The 18,556-nt window shown below is 50.9% G+C and overlaps 1 protein-coding gene across 2 annotated transcripts; it reads right to left on the bottom strand.

Moving 5' to 3' along the window:
• Nucleotides 1-4,312: 4,312 nt before the first annotated feature.
• On the bottom strand, nucleotides 4,313-18,081 carry WDR73 (WD repeat domain 73). Of its 2 annotated transcripts, none has more exons than XM_080807390.1 (9): nucleotides 17,976-18,081; nucleotides 17,388-17,455; nucleotides 16,976-17,064; nucleotides 15,527-15,615; nucleotides 14,810-14,874; nucleotides 8,928-9,092; nucleotides 8,260-8,619; nucleotides 6,290-6,582; nucleotides 4,313-5,978 (listed from the first exon to the last, which is right to left on the bottom strand). In XM_080807390.1, exons 1-8 carry the CDS (start codon nucleotides 18,014-18,016, stop codon nucleotides 6,347-6,349), a joined length of 1,113 nt encoding a protein of 370 aa, XP_080663516.1. In that variant the 5' UTR covers nucleotides 18,017-18,081; the 3' UTR covers nucleotides 4,313-5,978; nucleotides 6,290-6,346. The 2 variants fall into 2 exon arrangements, with proteins under 2 accessions (XP_080663516.1, XP_080663517.1); XM_080807391.1 differs by having other exon boundaries at nucleotides 5,164-5,871.
• Nucleotides 18,082-18,556: the final 475 nt, after the last annotated feature.

Below are 18,556 nucleotides of genomic sequence, written 5' to 3'. Positions count from 1 at the left end.
TGGGCCCTCGGGGAAGCAGCATCTTTGCCTCTGGCTTACCTCCCCGCACCTGTTCTGCCCAAGTCCAAGGGGCGGCGCTGGGCAGAGAGACTCTGAACCATCTCGCTGACCTGTCTTGCTTCCCAGAGGAAACGTAGTGCCAACCACAAACGAGCACAGATAGAGAGACGGCCACCAATGTGGGCACTGGTCAGGCCGGCGCACTCTTCCTGCCTGGAGGAGGCCCGCAGCCCCTCATTCTGACATCGCACATTGGTCAGGACCTGGCCACAGCCCCCTTTCTCAGTCTTATTTCCAACTTGCTTTCTCCCCAGACTGGGGCCTTGCCCTTTCGCACTTCTGTCTTTTCCCAGGTGCTTCCCTCTGCCTGGAGCACCCCACCCTCCCCTTCCCCCCGAGGGAAGGACACAGCTCAAATAGCCCCTCTCCTGATCACCCCGGGGGGCTCAGCCCTCTGTCCTCCCAGATCACACGACCCCCTTCCCCCAACCAGTGGTTCCCTCAGCTCCCCCACCGTGGGGCCGCGTTGTACCCCTCTGACCTCATAGCCTGGCAGCCACCAGGACGATGCTGGAGAAGAGCTGGCCCAGAGAACCAGAACCTCCAGCCGCCCCTCCTTCTGCCAGGGCCGTGCCACACCCGCTTCCCTCCCTCACCCCAGTGCCTGCACCGGCTGACAACAACCAGTCACAGCCATCACATGGCGGGACCGTTCGCGTTTCCTTCATTCCCGCAAACTTCACAGCACGTCGCTGTCCACGGGTCTCGGGGCTGCGGGTTTCCTCCGCACCTGCGCTCCGTGCCTGGGCTCCTTCCGGACCCTTGCCCCCGCTCCGCAGAAGCCCAACCTCACACCCGTGGGGCTGACCTCGGCACGGACTCTGCTCTCCCTGTCGGACGCTCAGGAGAGAAGTGCAGAACGGATCTGGGCCCCTGGGTCACACGTCTGCCCCCGAGGGCGCTGGCGGACCCACTGGTCCAGAGGAGGAGGGAGTGGGAGGCAGCGCCGGAGAATGGGCTGGGGCTGAGCACCCCTCCGCCCCCGCGGCCTTTGAGAACACCCCTTACTCCCGGGGACCCGCCTCCTCCTGCGGCCTGTCACCTCCTTCTGGACCACGGCACACGGTGCTCCGGAACACACGCTTCTGCGCGCTCACACGCGCGACGGCTGCCCGCAGCCGCGTTACTCACCTCCGCTCCTTGGCTCTTCGCTGTATTTCTTGCTTCCTCCTTTTTAATCTCTCCAAGTCTCGCTCTTGTATTGTGAATCTCCGTGAGGCCGGAACAGTTCCTGAACGCTCTCCCCCTTCCGTGCGGAGTCTCCACCGTCTTTGCCCAGAGCTGGACTGGAGCGGACCCCGTGCTCATGGCGATGTGCGTCGCGGACGGGGACCCTGTGCTCACCGCGACGTGCGAGTCGCGGACGGTCTTCGGGTCCCTCTCTGGGTTCTTTGGGGCTTCTTCCTGGAGGAGCTGAGGGAACCCCGGGTGTTCCTCCCCGGGCACTGTGCAGGTTCCCAAAGGAGCCTTCTGGAAACTGGAGGTGAGGATTTGTAGCTGTCGCCCACACTGGAAGCTCGGCGGGCGTGTGGTGACACGGGCCACACGGCCGGAACGCGATTGTGGAGCCCGCGCAGCACAACCAGCGCTACTGCGCCTGCGCGGAGGCGGGGCCGCGCGGGCCGGGTCACGTGCTCCCAGCCCCAGCAGCACCTGGGCGCCTCCTCCAGACGCAGACTCTCGAGCTGCACCTCAAAGGTGAGGTGGCTTTCCAATGCGGTGCCTTGGCCACATTCCCCCAGAAGTCATTCGCCTGTGCGTTTCCAGGTAGAGTGAGCCACAAGAGTCGTTCCGGGGTGAGATCTGGAGGAAGTGAAGGGACAGCCATTTTTTTTTTTTTTTTTTTTGGCGCTTGGGCCCCGGTGCTTTTGTAGCTCGCTCTGGCGCCTGTCTGCGTGCAGCGGGTCTGTCTTCCCGCGAGCTCTTCAGCTGCTGCCGCTCCTCGGCCACAGGTGTGTTCGGCCCCGTGGCGAAGGCTGCTAGCGGCTCCTGCAGGAGACCCGCGCACCAGGACTGCAGACAGTGAGAACTGACCCGTCCCAGCTGGTCCTGGCTCCCCCGCTTCCATCCACCTTCCCTTTCCAGCTGCTGCTCCGCTGTCTGTTCTCACCAGTCCTCTGGGTGTCCTGACGCGTGTGGGAGTTTGAGAACCGCTGATCGAGGAAAACTTTTTACAGTTACATGGGCCTAGAATCTACCTTTTTATATCTATATGAGGACAGTTTTTTTTTTTAAGATTTTATTTACTTATTTGACAGAGAGACAGCACAAGTAGGCAGAGAGGCAGGCAGAGAGAGAGAGGAGGAAGCAGACTCCCCGCTGAGCAGAGAGCCCGAAGCGGGGCTCGATCCCAGGACCCTGGATCATGACCCGAGCTGAAGGCAGAGGCTTTAACCCACCGAGCCACCCAGGTGCCCCTATATGAGGACAGTTTTAATATACACAAATTTCCCAGAAACTTGGCTACTATATAAAACTGGAGGAAAGTGCACATTCTTTTGTTCAGAATGTTCCAAAGTGGTGTTGTTGCTGTTTTTAAGCGCATTTAAGTAAACTCTACCCTGACATGGGGCTCAAACTCATGACCCCAAGATCCAGTCACACGCTCTACCAACCGCACCAGGCAGGCACCCCTCACCTGTTCAGAAAAAACATGTCATCAACTCTCTGGTGTGTGTCACAAATACAGCACACAGCACAAGCATCTGATTACATCCCTTTGGATAAGTGTGAACTTTCATGTATGGAAATACATACTCGTTTGTATTTATACTGGTTTTGAACTTGTTTGTAAGAAATCCATTTTCCCTGTAAAATTTTGTTTCAGGATAGTAAAGGGGTGTTCACAGAAGGCATGTTGGGGCTGACGGTGTGAGGCCCACCGTCTTGGATTAGTAACTGAGCTTGAGCGAGTGTGTGTGTGTGTGTGTGTGTGTCTATGAGCACACAGTTTCTGGGCCACATTTTGGTATTATATTAGGAATTGACTAGTTTCCCTGATTTTTTTAAATGAAAATGTCTCTAGTTGGGACACCTGGGTGACTTAGTTAAGCCTCTGACTTTGGCTCAGGGTCCTGGGATAGAGCCCTGCATCAAGCTCTGCGCTCAGTGGGGACTCTGAGTTTCCCTCTCCATCTGCCTCTCTCCCTACTCGTGCTCTTTCTTTCTCAAATAAGTAAAACCTTAAAAAAAACCCAACAAAACCAGAAAGAAAATGTCTCTAGCATGGGAATTGCTGTTCTTTAAAAGTTTGAAAAAAAGTGTACCCACAAAATTGCCCCACCCCCAACATCCTTTTTGGTGCTCCTCCTTCAGGTTTTTCTTTCTTAAGTATTGGAGAACTCAGATTTTCTACTAAAAAGTAGTTTACAAATAACAGTTTTTAAGAAAATTAACTGTCTTGAGCCTTTCAAATTAACATATAATTTTATGCATTGTTCTTATAATCTTCATTTTTTTTCCTTTTTCTGGCTTAATTCGTAGAGGTTTAGACACGGTGCCTATCAGTCTGTTCTCAGATCTGTCACGGTTCTGTCCCCTCTGCTTGGTACTGCAGGTGCAGACTCCGGCTCACTATGCCTCCTGGGCTCCCCTGCTGGCAAGCCAGGGGACTTGTCTCTGGACTTCGGCAGTCTCCGGCTGTGTCTTCTGCAGTCCCAGGCCCCGCTCCAGGGTCCCAGCCCTCGCCAGCAGGATTGCTGTGCTCCCTTTCCCGCTGGGAGGCCCCACTGCTCAGCTCTTGTCATACCCCACCCCACCCCTTTGTCCCTCTGGGTAACTTCCTGCTGCTCTGCTTCTCTCATGGGCCACACCTTCCCCTGCATCCTCTTCCAGATGCCTCAAAACTGAATTCCTGCAGCTGAATTACTCAGCGTGGGTTCAGTCTTTCTGGCTGGACCTTGACTGACAGAAATTTTATCACTATTTTTCAGCAAAGCAGCTTTTGAATTCGTCCATCAGCTCTACTATTTTCTAAATGACTCATTTCTGCTTTTACTTGGTGGATAATGTAGCTTAGCCACCAGTATGCTGTAGTATTTGCCAATTTCTGTGGAGTTAAGTATTTCCATCATGGCCAATTTCAACCATCAGTGTGACGTCACCAATAGCTGAGAAGAGATCTACAGGATCAGCTCTCATAGGGGAATTGGGGGGTGGGGAGAAAGTAGAGAAGGAAGACTCCAGAAAATGGTAAAAATGACATCTTGAAACTGAATATTTTAAATTAAACTTCTCCAGTACATAACACTCCCTCAGCTTCATTGTTTAATTAAGAAATCATTTCATTTGAAAATTTCTTAGGTTTTTCTCACTTCAAAATAATTCCTAAGTGCTTTGTATTAACTTCAGCCCCTGCCCCATATTCTTACGTGGAAACCCTAACCCCCAAAGTGACAGTATTTGGAGACACAGCCTTTTAAGAGGTAAGTAAGGTTAAATGAGGTCATGAGGGTGAGGCCCTAATCTGAAAGGGCTGGTGTCCTTGTGAGAGGAACAGAGACCAGACCACTCTCTTCAAGGACACAAAGGGGCCCCGTGCGCACACAGCCATGGTGGCTCTTAGAAGCCAGGAGACGAGGCCTCAGAAGGAAACGTGCTGGGCCCTGCATCTTGGACTTCCAGCCTCCAGGACTGTGAGCAGAGAGTGCCTGTTGTGTGAGCCCCCAGTCTGTGGTGTTCCATTAGGGCGGCCCGAGCTGATGAATACAAGTGTGCCCACTGACGGCCAGCAAACCAGAGCCCATGAAGGTCACAGAGCTTGTCTGGGGTGACAAAAAAGTTTTGGAATTAGAAGTAGTGATGGTTGTGCAACATGGTGAATGTAGTTAATTCTATGGACCTGTATACTTAAAAATGAAGAAGACTGGCAAACTGTGACGTATATTTTACCACAATCTTTAAACATTAGTAATATACCACCAAATAGAATACTTTCAATGGGTGAATTGTATAATGCGTGAATTATATGTATGGTATGTGAATTATATCTCAATAAAATTCTTTTTTAAGAACTCAGAGCCCAAACTGATGAGTAATCAAGTAATTTCAAAAGGTAACTTGCTGGAAATTCCTTAACAGATGTGCCAGTGAGAAATTCTATTAATAGGAATGCACGTACACTTTAATATTTGCTACCAAAAAGAAATGGCCCTTGGGTCTATTCCCCTGAGAGACTGGGGGCAGGCATGGGAAAGCACGACCCGGGGCCAGGTGTGTCCCAGTGCAAACCACCTGGTCCGGTCTCTGCCACAAGGCGTACTCTTGAGAATGCCTATCCCCCCATCCCGGCTGTTCTCATCCTTAGAAATCTTTGCCTCTGAATGTTTAACTACACAAGGCGTCTCAATTTCACACATCCAAGACGTATAGACAAAAACTACAAGTAAGGATTTTTCATTGATCAGACCGGCAAAGGCAGCCGCTAGGGCCACTTGGCTGGGGAGGGCAGAGAAAGACACCCATCACTGCTGCCTTCACAAAGCACACGGCCCCCAGGGAGGGCACACCAGCAGGATTTACAGAACCTAAAAATGCGCACATCCTCTGCCTCAGCAATTTTCACTTTAGAAATTTATCCTACAGGCTTTTGTCCATGGGTACAAACATTGTTCACACTATTTGTAACAGCGAAAGATTAGAAAATTTTAACTGCCATTTAACAGGAGACTGGACATACAAATTCAGGTTCGACTGGACGTGGCTGCCGTGTACCGCTGGGAGCAGGAACCACACTGCTGCTTCGTGCCCCCTGAGCTGGGTCATCAGGGCCCCTCCATCAGCTGTCCGAAGCACTGTTCGACAATCTGGCAACTTGGTAGGTAAAAAAGCACATCATCTTGTTTTAATTGTTATTTCCATCATTCCTACTGAAGTTGACTTCTTTTTTCATGTTTATTGGCCCTTGTACATTTTGAGTTCTGTAAAAAGTTCACAAAACATGTTTATAACATTGGCTGTTTTTTTTTTTCAATCTTCACCTGATATTGTGAATATAGACAGGGATAAACACTGTCATTCTACACTTGGGGGGAAATGGGGCTCCCAGATCTAACAGGAGCTACCAAATATTTATTGTGCTAGGCATCCTGTTTTTTAATCCATCACTTCTAACTTTCCCAACAAGGCAGAGAAGAGGTAGCTCTTACTATTCTTATTTTACCTGAGGGTAAGAGAAGCTGGCTGACTTGCCCAAGGCCACTCGGCTGGTAACAGGGACCTAAGTCAGTACCTTGGCTCTACAGCAGCTCCTCCTCTTCTTCCAGGCCTGGGTAGGAAGATGCTGGAGTCAGCAGGCGGCACGGAGGTCCACCCAGTCCCACACGTGCAGGGAGGCGTCGCTCGCTGCCGATAACAGAGTCCGTGGCTTGTGGGGGTGCCACGTGTGGGTGGTGACCAATGGAGCAGTGTCTGTCTGATTGTCCTCCAGGAAGATGTGACCTCTGTGAGTGAAGAGAGGTTCTACTTGGCTCCCTGCTCCATCCCAAGATGTGGCATCATAGACCTGGACTGTCCCATCAAAACCTAAGGAAGAACGAGAAAAGAGAGGATTGACACTGAAAAGTAATTTTTTAAAAAAGGTTTTGTTTAGGGCCGCCTGGGTGGCTCAGTGGGTTAAAGCCTCTGCTTTCAGCTCAGGTCGTGGTCTCAGGGTCCTGGGATTGAGCCCTGCATCAGGCTCTCTGCTCAGCAGGGAGCCTGCTTCCCTCTCTGCCTGCCTCTCTGCCTACTTGTGATCTCTGTCTGTCAAATAAATAAAATCTTAAAAAAAAAAAAAGATTTTGTTTATTTATCTGACAGAGAGAGACACAACAAGAGATGGAACACAAGCAGGGGGATGGGAGAGGGAGAAGCAGGCTTCCTGCTGAGCAGGGGGCCTGAAGCAGGGCTCGATACCAGGACCTTGGGATCATGAACTGAGCTAAAGGCCCACGCTTAATGACTGACCCACCCAGGCGGCCCTGAAAAGTAATTTTTATTGTTTATTATTTATCTCTCTGCCCAATATGGGGCTTGAACACACGACCCTGAGATCAAGAGTCCACACTCTGACCGAGCCAGCTAGGTATCCCTAATTTTTAAGAGTTTGCTCTCTGGCACCAAAACAGGCTATAGGATGAGAAATCAAATAGTAACAAGATGCTTAAGGCCAGGGGTGCCCAGCTGGCTCAGTCAGTAGAGCATCTGACTCTTGATCTTGAGGTCATGAATTTGAGCCCCACGTTGGGTGGCAATTACTTAAAAAAGAAAAGGATAGGTAAGGCCAGCTGAAGGGGGTGTAAGCTCTGCCCCTGATGTCAGCAGCTGATGACTCCCTAGGGCGGTGATGGTATAATTCTTTTGTTCATCTGTGAAGTAACAGGCCCGAGGCCAACCCCGGACATGCATTCTTTTAATCCTCACCGCTGTATGAAACAGGTACTATTATTCTCCCCAGGAAACTGAGGCTTAAGAGACTCTTTCAAACCTTCTCCACTTGCTTCAAAGCCTAATCCTCTGCATCCAGATCCCTCTGGGCAGATGGCCTTGCCTCCAGCTAGATGGGGGAAACAGAAGCCTTTACAGAGGAGTGCCCACATGTCCCCCCATGACCTAGCTATACCCACACGCACTCCATCCTGCTGTCTTCTTGCTACCAAAGAGACAGCTCCTCCACCGAGCCTGGTTCTGTCCTTCTGCTCTTTTTGGATCCTGCCATTATCAATGATCTTTTCTTGCTCTCTCGACTATTCTTTCAACCTCTCCCCTTCCACAGGTCCTTCCCATGGACTCTTAGATAGCCTCATTATTAGACACCCTCACTCAGCTAGAAACTGCCAGGCCAGACCCAGGAGCCTGCTGACCTAGCAGCTTGCTGGAATTCGAGAAGCAAGCAGTCCAAGAAGCACCTCTGTGATCCTCTCACCTCTTGCTGGCCCAGCCCCGTGACCGTCCTAGTGCCTCACTGTTTGCAGGCCTCTTGACCAACCTCAGCACCGAATTCCTGCTCAGGTAGGAAAGGTCTGCTACCCACGTGAAAGTTGAGTAGCTAGAACGGGGAAGGGCCTGCCCTGGAAGAACCTGGACTATTGGTCTGGAGCTTCTCTGGGAGCGACTGTCACTTCTGGGGCCAAGTTTATTATGGGGCTGCAGTCTCCTTCCTGAGCACCGTATGGTCCCCTGGGAGGTAAGTGACAGACACCAAATACCGCTCAGTGGTACCTGAAATGGCCAAGCAGTTGTCCAGGCGTGGAGCCCAAGTCACTCGCAGCAGCTCTGGGTCAGGGCTGGGTGCAGACACCGAGCACTGGACGGAGCTCACAGGATGGCTGAGATCCCGGGGATCAAGGAGACAGAGCTGCCCGTTTGAGCCAAGGCTGGCAATGCTCGGCCCAGGGCCCCGGCCCCCAACTTCAGCACACCATCTCTCTCCAGCAGCCCCACTACTGGGGCTGATGGTCTCCGACGGCGCCCACTTCTGGCGGATGTCAACAAGCCCCAGGCGGCCTGAGGCGCAGCAGAAGGCAAAGGTGTCTGCAGCCAGGACCTGTAGGCTGCTTAGCTCCTCACTGTCACTGACCCCTGGAAGACAAGGAGGGTGACAGAGAAGAGCTGCTGGAGTCACAGGAGTCTGCCGGTCACACTCCCCTTCCTCTGGAAGCTTCCCACCAACCCCCAGCACCTCGCCACGCTCCACCCAGGTGGGATGGTGGTGGTCCCTGGGACTGCCTCGTCCAGCCCCAGAACGGGAGCCCCTTGAGGCCAGGGCCTGCCTCGCGTCCAGCCGGTTCCCCCAGCCGCTGGCCAGGTGGCTGAGCTCACTTCTTCATGTGGCTGAGGAGGATGGGAGTGAGCAGGAGATGCCGGCAAGGGGTGAACGGAAGCGGTACCTGAGGTGTATGTGGTCTTCTGGGATTCCAGATCCACGACCTTCAGACCTCGGAGCCTCACCCCGTGGAGGACTCCGGGTGCCATCGAAGAGAAGATGGCCACCCTGGGCCAGAGACCGCCCTCCTTCTCCGGCACAGCAATGGTGCTGACAGCTTGAATGACATCTGGGGGAAAGCACAAGAGGCTAAAATCCGGGGTGCTGATGAAGGCCTGAAATATTACAAGGTGAAGGCCAGCCAGCAGCCTTCCCTTGTACATTTAGGTCAAGGAAGAAAGGGGGCTGACAGCTGCCAAGAGAGGACATGAGATATAAATGCCCTGGATTACGTCCACATTTCTAAAACTGAAACTGTCAGTAGCACTTTAATTCCTTCATAATTTGTCCTATAGAAACAGTTTTGCAAACGGGAGCTAATGAATCACAGCAGCCATCTCAAAACCCCAAAAGCAGTCTGGCTTTTTATAGTTTTACAAAGGATACATAAAGATAGAAAAAAGCAAAGAATGCACTGAGGATGTCACTGACACCTTAAGTGAAAATAACAGGTACAGAGTTCATGAACTAATAGTATTTCTTCAAACACATGTTCCATGGCCTCAAGCGACCTGCAGACGCCAAGCAGGAGAAAGTCACGAGGCTGATGTCTTCAAATGGAGACGGGGCGGGGGGTTCCATGGCACTGTTGCATCAGGCAGGAGCAAGGACACATGTGTCTGCTCAGCCTGCTTGGTTCTCGCTGCTGTGTTCTGGAGACTTCTCTTCGTGGCAGCCATTTAGAGCAGAGCTCGGAACAAGTCATTTGCTGCACAAACTACTTTGCGGTAGATGCATATTTCCATTTTGTATTTTCTGGCTCCAAGAGAGGCTCATTATTTGGTCACCACTTCTCTGAAGAAAACGGACTATCTTTCTGGTTCTAGAGCACAGGTGAAAGTCAGAATGAGGAAGGAAGAGACGAGAAGGAATACTAGCATGGCTTGGCAAGCAGGCACAAGGCAACGAGTCCCTTGAAATGGTTCCCATCCGAGGAGGCATCCGCTGGGCTAGAATGCCGAAGGCCCTTGGGTGTTCCTCCAAAGGCCCACGGGCTCTCAGTGCCCTTGATCCGGACTTGCTGAATTCAACCGCTCCTTCCACACAGGCTGCGGAGGTTTGGAGTAGACACGACAGCCGAACTCGGGATCCGAGTCTGGGGAGTGCCGGTGAGGCTGTGAGTCAAACCTGCCTCGGCACAGCATGCCTGCCCCTCCTGGGCGGCACGTGAGCGGCTCCCTCTTCCCTTTCCACACACTCTGAGGAGCCTGGAACAGATTCCCCGAGACCTACTGCTCTGAGCCAGAGCATGGGTCTCAGATACAATCTGTCCTCTGACGGACGAAAGGAGGAGGCCAAGGGAAAGCCTTCAGAGACTTATTTCAAAGATGCAGTGGAAAAGTTCAGAGCCTCCTGAAGGTCTCCTCCTCCTCCTCTCTCGAGCCTGTGGTAAACTGCCCTCCTCCAGGGAATCCATACCACATTTAGCAAACCAGCCTCAAAGGGAAAATGGAAACAACTAGGAAACCAAAGCAAAAGACCCAGCGAGGCACCTCTAAGAACTTGGCCATAAAAGAAGGTTGTGTCTGAGGATTCACCAACACAGAACAGGTCAGAGGTAGGCACACTCCCTACGGAACCGAACAGTGCCCACGCCTGCAAGAGTGAGCAAACGCCTTAACACAGCTAAAGGATGGTGGTGTCCTTGAGAGAGGGGGCTGCCCAGCCACGGAGGCAAAGAAAACACTGAGGCCTGTCCAGGGCGGAGGGAGCCACACCAGACTGAGCATTGAACTTCAAAGTGGCTACGGCAGGCGACATTCAGCTGAGACCTTCAGATATGTATTCGTCTAACTCAAAGGCTTCCAAAGCCCCACTGAGGAGAGAAAAGGCCTCAGATGCTATTCCAGGGGCCTGGACGGCACGAGGTCTGAGCAGCACTGACTTCACAAGCTTTATACTTTGTGCCGAAGACCGCGTGTGAAAACACAATTTGGAAACCTCTGAGCTGATTCCTCTTGTTATGGTTTTGTTTATCACGCAGTCTTTGGTGAGGTCAAGTCTTCTATAGGCAAAGAATCAAAGATCTAGAATAGTCTAATTTCAGGGATACTTATTTTTTCATTTATGAACTCATAAAACTGCATTCCGGTTTCTATAGGAGTCTTGTGAGTCTGGTGAGTGTGTCTGCCTCTATAAACACATTCGTTTAGGATGTGCTAACAAAATCGTGTTTTTGAGACATCAAAACTGTGGGTCAGCACCTGGACTTTGGAAAATTCTGGCTTCTAGAAAAACAGCTGACTGACCTTCCCTGGGCTCTGGACTATTTATTCTGCACTAGTATCGAGGGAAAGAGAACTTTTTTTTTTTTTTAAAGATTTATTTATTTATTTGACACACACACACACACACACACAGATCACAAGTAGGCAGAGAGGCAGGGGGAAGCAGACTCCCTGCTGAGCAGAGAGCCCGATGTGGGGCTCGATCCCAGGACCCTGAGATCATGACCCGAGCTAAAGGCAGAGGCTTAACCCACTGAGCCACCCAGGCGCCCCAGGAAAGAGAACTCTTGATCTGATTTGCTATTCCCATAGGAGTGTCAAAGCTAGCCCCACTGGGCCATTAGCTCCCCTGAGCCTAGGGCTAGAGGTTCTATACAGCACCTGGTACCCCAGGCACCGTCAGGACAAAAGGCAGCACAGAAGGCAGCTCCGGGTGCCTCCACATGGCTAGTGAGACTCCTCTCCCTCTCATCTTTAAACAACTACTGTCTCATATAGCCTATTTTTAGGCCAAGATAAAAAACTACAAGTTACTAGGCTAAGGACAGACATGAAGATCAATGGAAGAGAACTGAGAGTCCAGAAATAAATCCTTATATTTATGGTTAAGCAACCATCTTTCAACAAAAGCAGCAAGGCAAATCAATGGAGAAAGATAAGGCTATTTGACAAATGGCACTGAGACAATTGGATATTTACAGGCAAAAAGGTGACTTCACACTGTACACAAAGGGGAACTCTAAAGAGAGCACAGGCTTAAATGCTGGCATGAAAACAATAAAACTTTGGGGGGAAAATAAAACAATGCATAGAGGAAAAAAATCTGTGGGTTAGGTAAAGATTTCTTAAATATGACACCAAGAGTACAGTCCTTAAGAGAAAACACTGACAAATCAGATCTCACCAAAATGTAGAACTTTTATGCTTCAGAAGACACTATTAAGAAAACGAAAAGACAAGTAACAGACTGGGTGAAAATGTTAGCAAAACATACATAGGATTAAAAACAGAGCTACTCTATGACCCAGCAATCGCGCTACTGGGTATTTATCCCAAAGATACAAATGTAGTGATCTGAAAGGGCACCTGCACCCCAATGTTCACAGCAGCAATGTCCACAACAGCCAAACTATGGAAAGAGCCCAGACGTCCATGGACAGATGAATGGATAAAGATATGGTGTGTATATATATACAATGGACTATTATGCAGCCATCAGAAAAATGAAATCTTAACATTTCCCATGACATGGATAGAACTAGAGGGTATTATGCTAAGTGAAATAAGTCAACCAGAGAAAGACAATTATCAGATGATTCCACTCATATGTGGAATTTAAGAAACAAAATACAGGATCATAGGGGAAGGGAGGGAAAAATAAAACAAGATGAAATCAGAGAGAGAGAGAAACTTGACTCTTGACTTTAGGAAACAAACAGAGTTGCTGGAGGGAAGCTGGGTGGGGGGAAGGGGTAACTGGGGGCATTGAGGAGGGCACGTGATGTAATGCGCACTGGGTGTTACATGCAAATGATGAATCACCGAACTCTACCTCTGAAACTGGGAATACATTATGTGTTAATTAATTGAATTTAAATAAAATAAAATTTTAAAAACACGTATAGGACAAATCTAGAATGTATGGAGGACTCTTAAAGAAGAAAAAGCCAATCAAAAAATGAGCAAAATATGTGCTCAAATGTGAGCACCAAGAAAAAAGGAGCATCTAGGTTTCTGCTTGCTGCTCTAATCCCCAGAACCTTCCCCATTGCCTGACACATCAGAAGCATACAGTGAGTATCTTTGAATGAATGAGATGTTAACTACTGCTACAGATCATAGTAAGAATAATTTTTTCTTTTTTTAAAATAGGCTCCACACCCAGTGTGGGGCTCAAACTCACGTCCCCCAGATCAAGCGTCCCAGGCTCTACCGAGCAGCCAGCCCATAAATGTTCCCTATCATTGACAGATCTGCCTCCAGGAACCAGCTCCAAGCAAAATGGAGGCACAGACCCCACTGCTGCCCAGTAAATACCCTACCACCTTTTCTTCAGAGCCCCTACACCTGCACTGAGATCAATGATTAAAATGTAAATAATGAAGCCATTCTGGAAAACAGTTTGGAAGTGTCTTTAAAAAAATCAAACATAAATTCACCACATGATGCAGCAATTTCACTCCCAAGTGTCTGTCCAAGGGAAATGAAAACATGTCCACACGGAGACTCGTACACCGTAACAGCCAACAGCTGATGGACAGATAGGCAAGCGCAGTGCACCCATGCACTGGAATATTATTCAGCCATAAAAAGGAACTAGTGCTGCATGCTGGGTCCCTGCCTTTCGTCCTGACCGTGCCTGGGGAACCAGATGCCCTCCCGGGGTACGACAGGACAGACCTCAAAGTGTTATGCTGAGTGAAAGAAGCCACATACAAGAGACCACACATCATATGATATGAAATGTTCAGAAGAGGCAAATCTATTACAGGGGCAGAAAGTAGATTAGTGGGGCAGGGTGTGGGAATGGGGAGTAACAGGAAGTGGCAAAACAGATCTCACTCGGGTCATGAAAATGTTCTAAAACGGACTTATAGTGATAGTTGCGCAACTAGTTAAATATACTAGAAATCACTGAATTGAACACTTAAAATGTGTGAATTTCAATAAAATTTAAGAAAGTAATCATAATTGCAAGTCAATGATACAAAGTGGACGCTACAGCATTAGACAAGTGACAAAGAGGACACGACGAAGGAAAGCCCTGAGTCTGTGATCTTGCAAAAGCACAAGGACCGCCTTTCTGGACCAGCACATCCTGGGGAGAAGCCAGCAGCGACCAGCCGAGGTCTGGGAAGTAGCCAAGGGAGGCCGTGCAGGACCAGGGGCGGAGCATCACACAAGCGAAGAGGCAGTTCCAAGAACAGTGGCCTGTGCCTCCGAGGCACAATTCTGTTCTGGCCAACAATGCTCTAACTGGAGGAGGGACAGAAGGGGCTGAATCAGGGCTGCCCGCTCTTGGTGCCTGCCTGGCAGGGGAACCTGCACACCCACTGCTGGAGGGAAGGCTATTCCGCATGAATGAGCTCCTCTTCCCCCCAAAGGGAACAGGATTAACACTTCCGGCTCCTTTTCCTGTTCCCATTAGGGAGTAGAGTGACTTCATGAAGAGGGAGACTGGTAGGCTGCGCCTCTTGCTCCCTCATTATTTTCCATCCCTGTGACCTCCTTGCCACCGCCACCTCCTCCTCCTCCCAGAGGTGAGCTCGCCTGAGTGGTCCCAGCTCTGCCCTCGCCTCTGCCCTGGCTTGGGGAGAGGCACAGAGTAGGCCAGGTGCTCGGCCTACGACTGGGGAGGGGAACTGAACTCCTGAAGCAAGTTACAGGAAACTCCATCGGGGAGCTCTGCCCACTCATCTTTGCCCACGTTCAATTAGATACTGCATTTTAATTCCCACCTGGCTCTGTGACTACTTCTTAACTGGCCTAGATTAGGGGCAGGGGTGTATGGGCATCAGGCTTTCGCACAACCCAGCCCCACCAAGTCAAATTCACTCACCACTGTCCTCTGCGACCTGCCACACATGCAGGTAAGAACCCGGAAGACCAGCGGTTACCAGCAACCTATTCATAACAGACAGAAGGATTAGTCAAGCGAGTGGGGAGCTCACCCACATACCCGCTGGCCTTTTCCTTCCTGGCCTGCTCAGCTTGGGGTCCCTACACTCCCCATACCAGGAAAGCTTACTGCAGGGAGAGATCATCAAGACCAGTCGCCCTCATTTCACAGCCGAGGAGCAGTTTCCTGCACTTGAGGGACAGACCCAGAGCTCATGGAGGGTCGTGGGACTGAGCCCAGGCATCCCCAGAGCATGACGTATCCGCAAGAGGACACAAGCATGGAGCCTGAACACACAACCCTAACCCGGAGACTCTCCATCTCCGCCAGCTGGGAGGATTAGTCCCAACTCCCCACCACCAGTTCCTTAAGAAACTAAGGGCATCCTTCTACTCTGTATTCCTTGGGACAACTCCAGCGACCTGCGGGTTACATTAGTTCAAAGGTCTGTGGTCTGGGAGGGACCATCAAGCTACCAATGGTTTTTTTTTTTTTTAAAGTTCCAAAGCCGGGGGTGTGTGTGTGTGTGTGTGTGTGTGTGTGTGCCTGCATGCTGAGGGGGTAGGGGTCAAGGCGGTGCTAAAGAGGCAGGACACCCCTGACAGCTCCAGCCACTCCACCCTGAAGGGAAGGTCAGGGTCACAGAGTTGACCATACCTGGTGTCTGGCACGTGCTTCAGCTCAAAGACAGACGTGTCTGAAAACCCTCCGTGGCACACCTTGAAATCTCTTTCTGGGCATAAGCCCTAAAATACAAAGGGGTGGAGCATCAGAGAGCCTGCTTTCCAAAGACGCACCTCCAACGAGCTCTGGGTCAGACGCCGGCACGAAGCCCCTCGCTGGCAACAGATGCTTCTCCCCGCCAGGCCTCCGTGTGCTGCTACTGGTAAATGTTGGTCTCAGCTGCCTACACAGCCTTCCTGGCTTCCTGCATATCCAAAACCCTTTTCCTAACCCTTCCCCGGGCCCTTTCACTACAGCACAGGCCTTCTTAGAGGAGTCACCAAAGCTTCATAGCTTCATCCTAGACAGCTGGAATGTATCAGTCAACTACCCTATCCCCATTCCTCCCCAGCTCCCACTGAAAGTCAGGTGGGTTCTTCTAGCAATAAAAATGCAGCAGCCACCAGTTATCCAGTGTTCACTGCATCAGGCTCTGTGTTCAGGGCTTGATCTACTTTATCACATTGAATTCTTATAACGGCCCTGTCCTGTACGTACCATAATGACCCCTATTCTAAAATGACAAAAGCACAGGAAATTTCAGCAACTTTTCTAAGGTCACACAGGGATTATGTTGTGGATCTGAACCCAAGTCTGTCTAACCAAAGTTCATGCTCTCAGCCACTAGACTCCACTCTCTCCATGGGAGGGACTGGAAGCAGAAGGAAAGGAGGTAGCCACAAGAAAGAAGAGGAAAAGCCAGCGGTGAGAGGTAGGAGGTAAATAAGGTGTCTCCTCAAGGCTCAGTCTGGGTGAGTGAGCTTCTGGCTCAAGCCTCAGTGGTGGGGACTGGGGAAGGTCAAGAGCACTAGGCAGGAAATTCCCCCCAGGGCCACAGAGGCCAGGCTGTCCTCAGATGAGTGTGAGTGATTTTACAGCAACCTCACGCAGCTACTCACTCTTTTTTTCTTCACACATTCTCTTCTCTTGGCTTCTGAAACATTGCCCTTTTCTGAGACTCCTACTTCAAAGATTCTTCCTTCTTAGTACTTGTTGTGGATTCCTCTTCCTCTAACCATTCCTGAGATTTGCTCTTAACACATTGTCTTCTTTTACTCCTTATACACGACACTGTCATCCTAGGTGATGTTAACCATTCTAAGGGTCTCAGCCACCCTCTATACGCCAATGACTCCCTAAATCTATCTTTGATAAAGTAAAACTGACCCCTTCTTCTAGGAGCCCTCTGTAAACCTCAGACATCCTGTAGCACTTATCTCTGTGCATCCCTGCCTCCCTGTGACACAAGCAGGCAGGACCAGGGCTTGTCCCTCTCTCTGTCTAGTATCCAGGACGATACCTAGTAGGCGGAGAAACTCTCTAAAGGTTTAATAAATGAACAAAAAGTAGATGCATATACTCAGTGTTTATATTTCAAGTTACCTGGTTTTCTTTTACAGAAAGTCTGAGAGGTAGTATGAGATGAAGAATCTCATTTTTTTTCAGGCTTTCATAGCCAGCAACGAAGACTCCTGGAAAAAGAAGCAGAAGTAGCTGTGCCAAACTGCTAGAAAGATCCTGGACCGTAGCTGGGCCCAGAAATTTCACCAAAACCTCCAAAGCAAAGATAAATTCCTCCACTACTGGTATGCAGCCTTGTATTGGGGAATGGAAGGGATCTAGATCGTACTAAGGGAATGTTAAGTGCCCACAGGGCGGAAATTTCTACAAGACCGAGAGGAGGCCTCAGACTCCCAGAAGTGTGGGTTGGGTCCCTTCCGGCTGGGCCAGCAATAAGAGGTCCAGCCTGAGGAGTAAGAGTCCATCTCCTTCAGAGCCAGGCAGGGCAGATCACCTTTGTCACCAATCCATTCGAGGACTCGAGTGGCTCCTGAAAGGTCGAATGCATGGAAATCTTGGTACCTGCATGATAAAGACACAACGTCACACGGTGCCTAGCCCTACAGCTGTTAAAACTCTGAGACAGCAGCATGGTTCGGTCGGTGGGGGCCCAGGCTCTGGCGCAAAGCAGACCTGGGAGCAGGTCTCGTTGCACATCATAGCCCCCGTGTGACTGGGACCAGGACGATCACAGTTATCCCTGAGCCTCCGTCCTCATCTGTAAAACGCAACTCCCAGAGATCCCGGGCTTCCCAAGGCTGATGTGAGGGATCACTGAGACCTTTTGCTCAAGGTCTCGCTCAGGCTGGCACAAAGTAACGGGTCACCTGGGTGATTATCATCTTCCACGACCACCGCTCCTCCTGGCACCACACACAGGCCACGCACACGGGGAGGTGCCTCTTCCCAGATGCCGGGCCCCGCCCCATGGCCAGGCCTGCCCAGCCCACACCGGGGTTCCCTGCGCGCTCCACCCCGCGCGCGTCCGCCCGCCCCGCCGGCTCCAGGCCCAGAGCCCACGTCCCGGGCCCACAAGATTTACAAGCGCAAGGATTCCACCAGCCAGTCCTCCGCGGACTCCATGGCAACGCCGCTTCCGGTACCCCACTTCCGCCGCCCCACTTCCGCCTCTGGGAACCTTCCTCGGCAGGCGCGGCCCTCTCGCGAGGAGCGGGCGCGGCCGGCTCTGGCTGGGAGGCGTGGTCCCACGCCAGGGGGCGGGGCCGAGAGGAGACTGAGCGCCTTCACCGGCGCGCAGTGCCCTCACCGGGCTGGGTCCGGGATTCTCCTGGCAAAAGCTCCGGGGAAAATGACGTAAAATCAGGGGTTCCCAGGATGTCAGTTCCGGGCGGGGCCTCGGGGGCCAAATACCCGCCCGTTTCATGACCGAATATTTGCAGATCAGAGGGTCAAGCCCAGATAAAATACAGGATGCTTGGTTAAATTCGAATTTTAGGTAAACTAACGAATAATTTTTTCGGGTGTGTCCATGCAATGCTTAGGACATCTCATACGAAAAACCTATTCATTGTTTATGTGAAATGAGCATTTAAGTGAGTGTCCTGTATTTTTACTTGCTAAATCTGGCAGCCCTACCCAAGGCCAGAGAAGAGAGTAAGCAGA

This window comes from Martes martes (genome assembly GCF_963455335.1).
Source record: "Martes martes genome assembly, chromosome: 7".
In the NCBI taxonomy this organism is placed as follows: domain Eukaryota; kingdom Metazoa; phylum Chordata; class Mammalia; order Carnivora; family Mustelidae; genus Martes; species Martes martes.
This window is presented reverse-complemented; position numbering and strand designations above follow the sequence as displayed.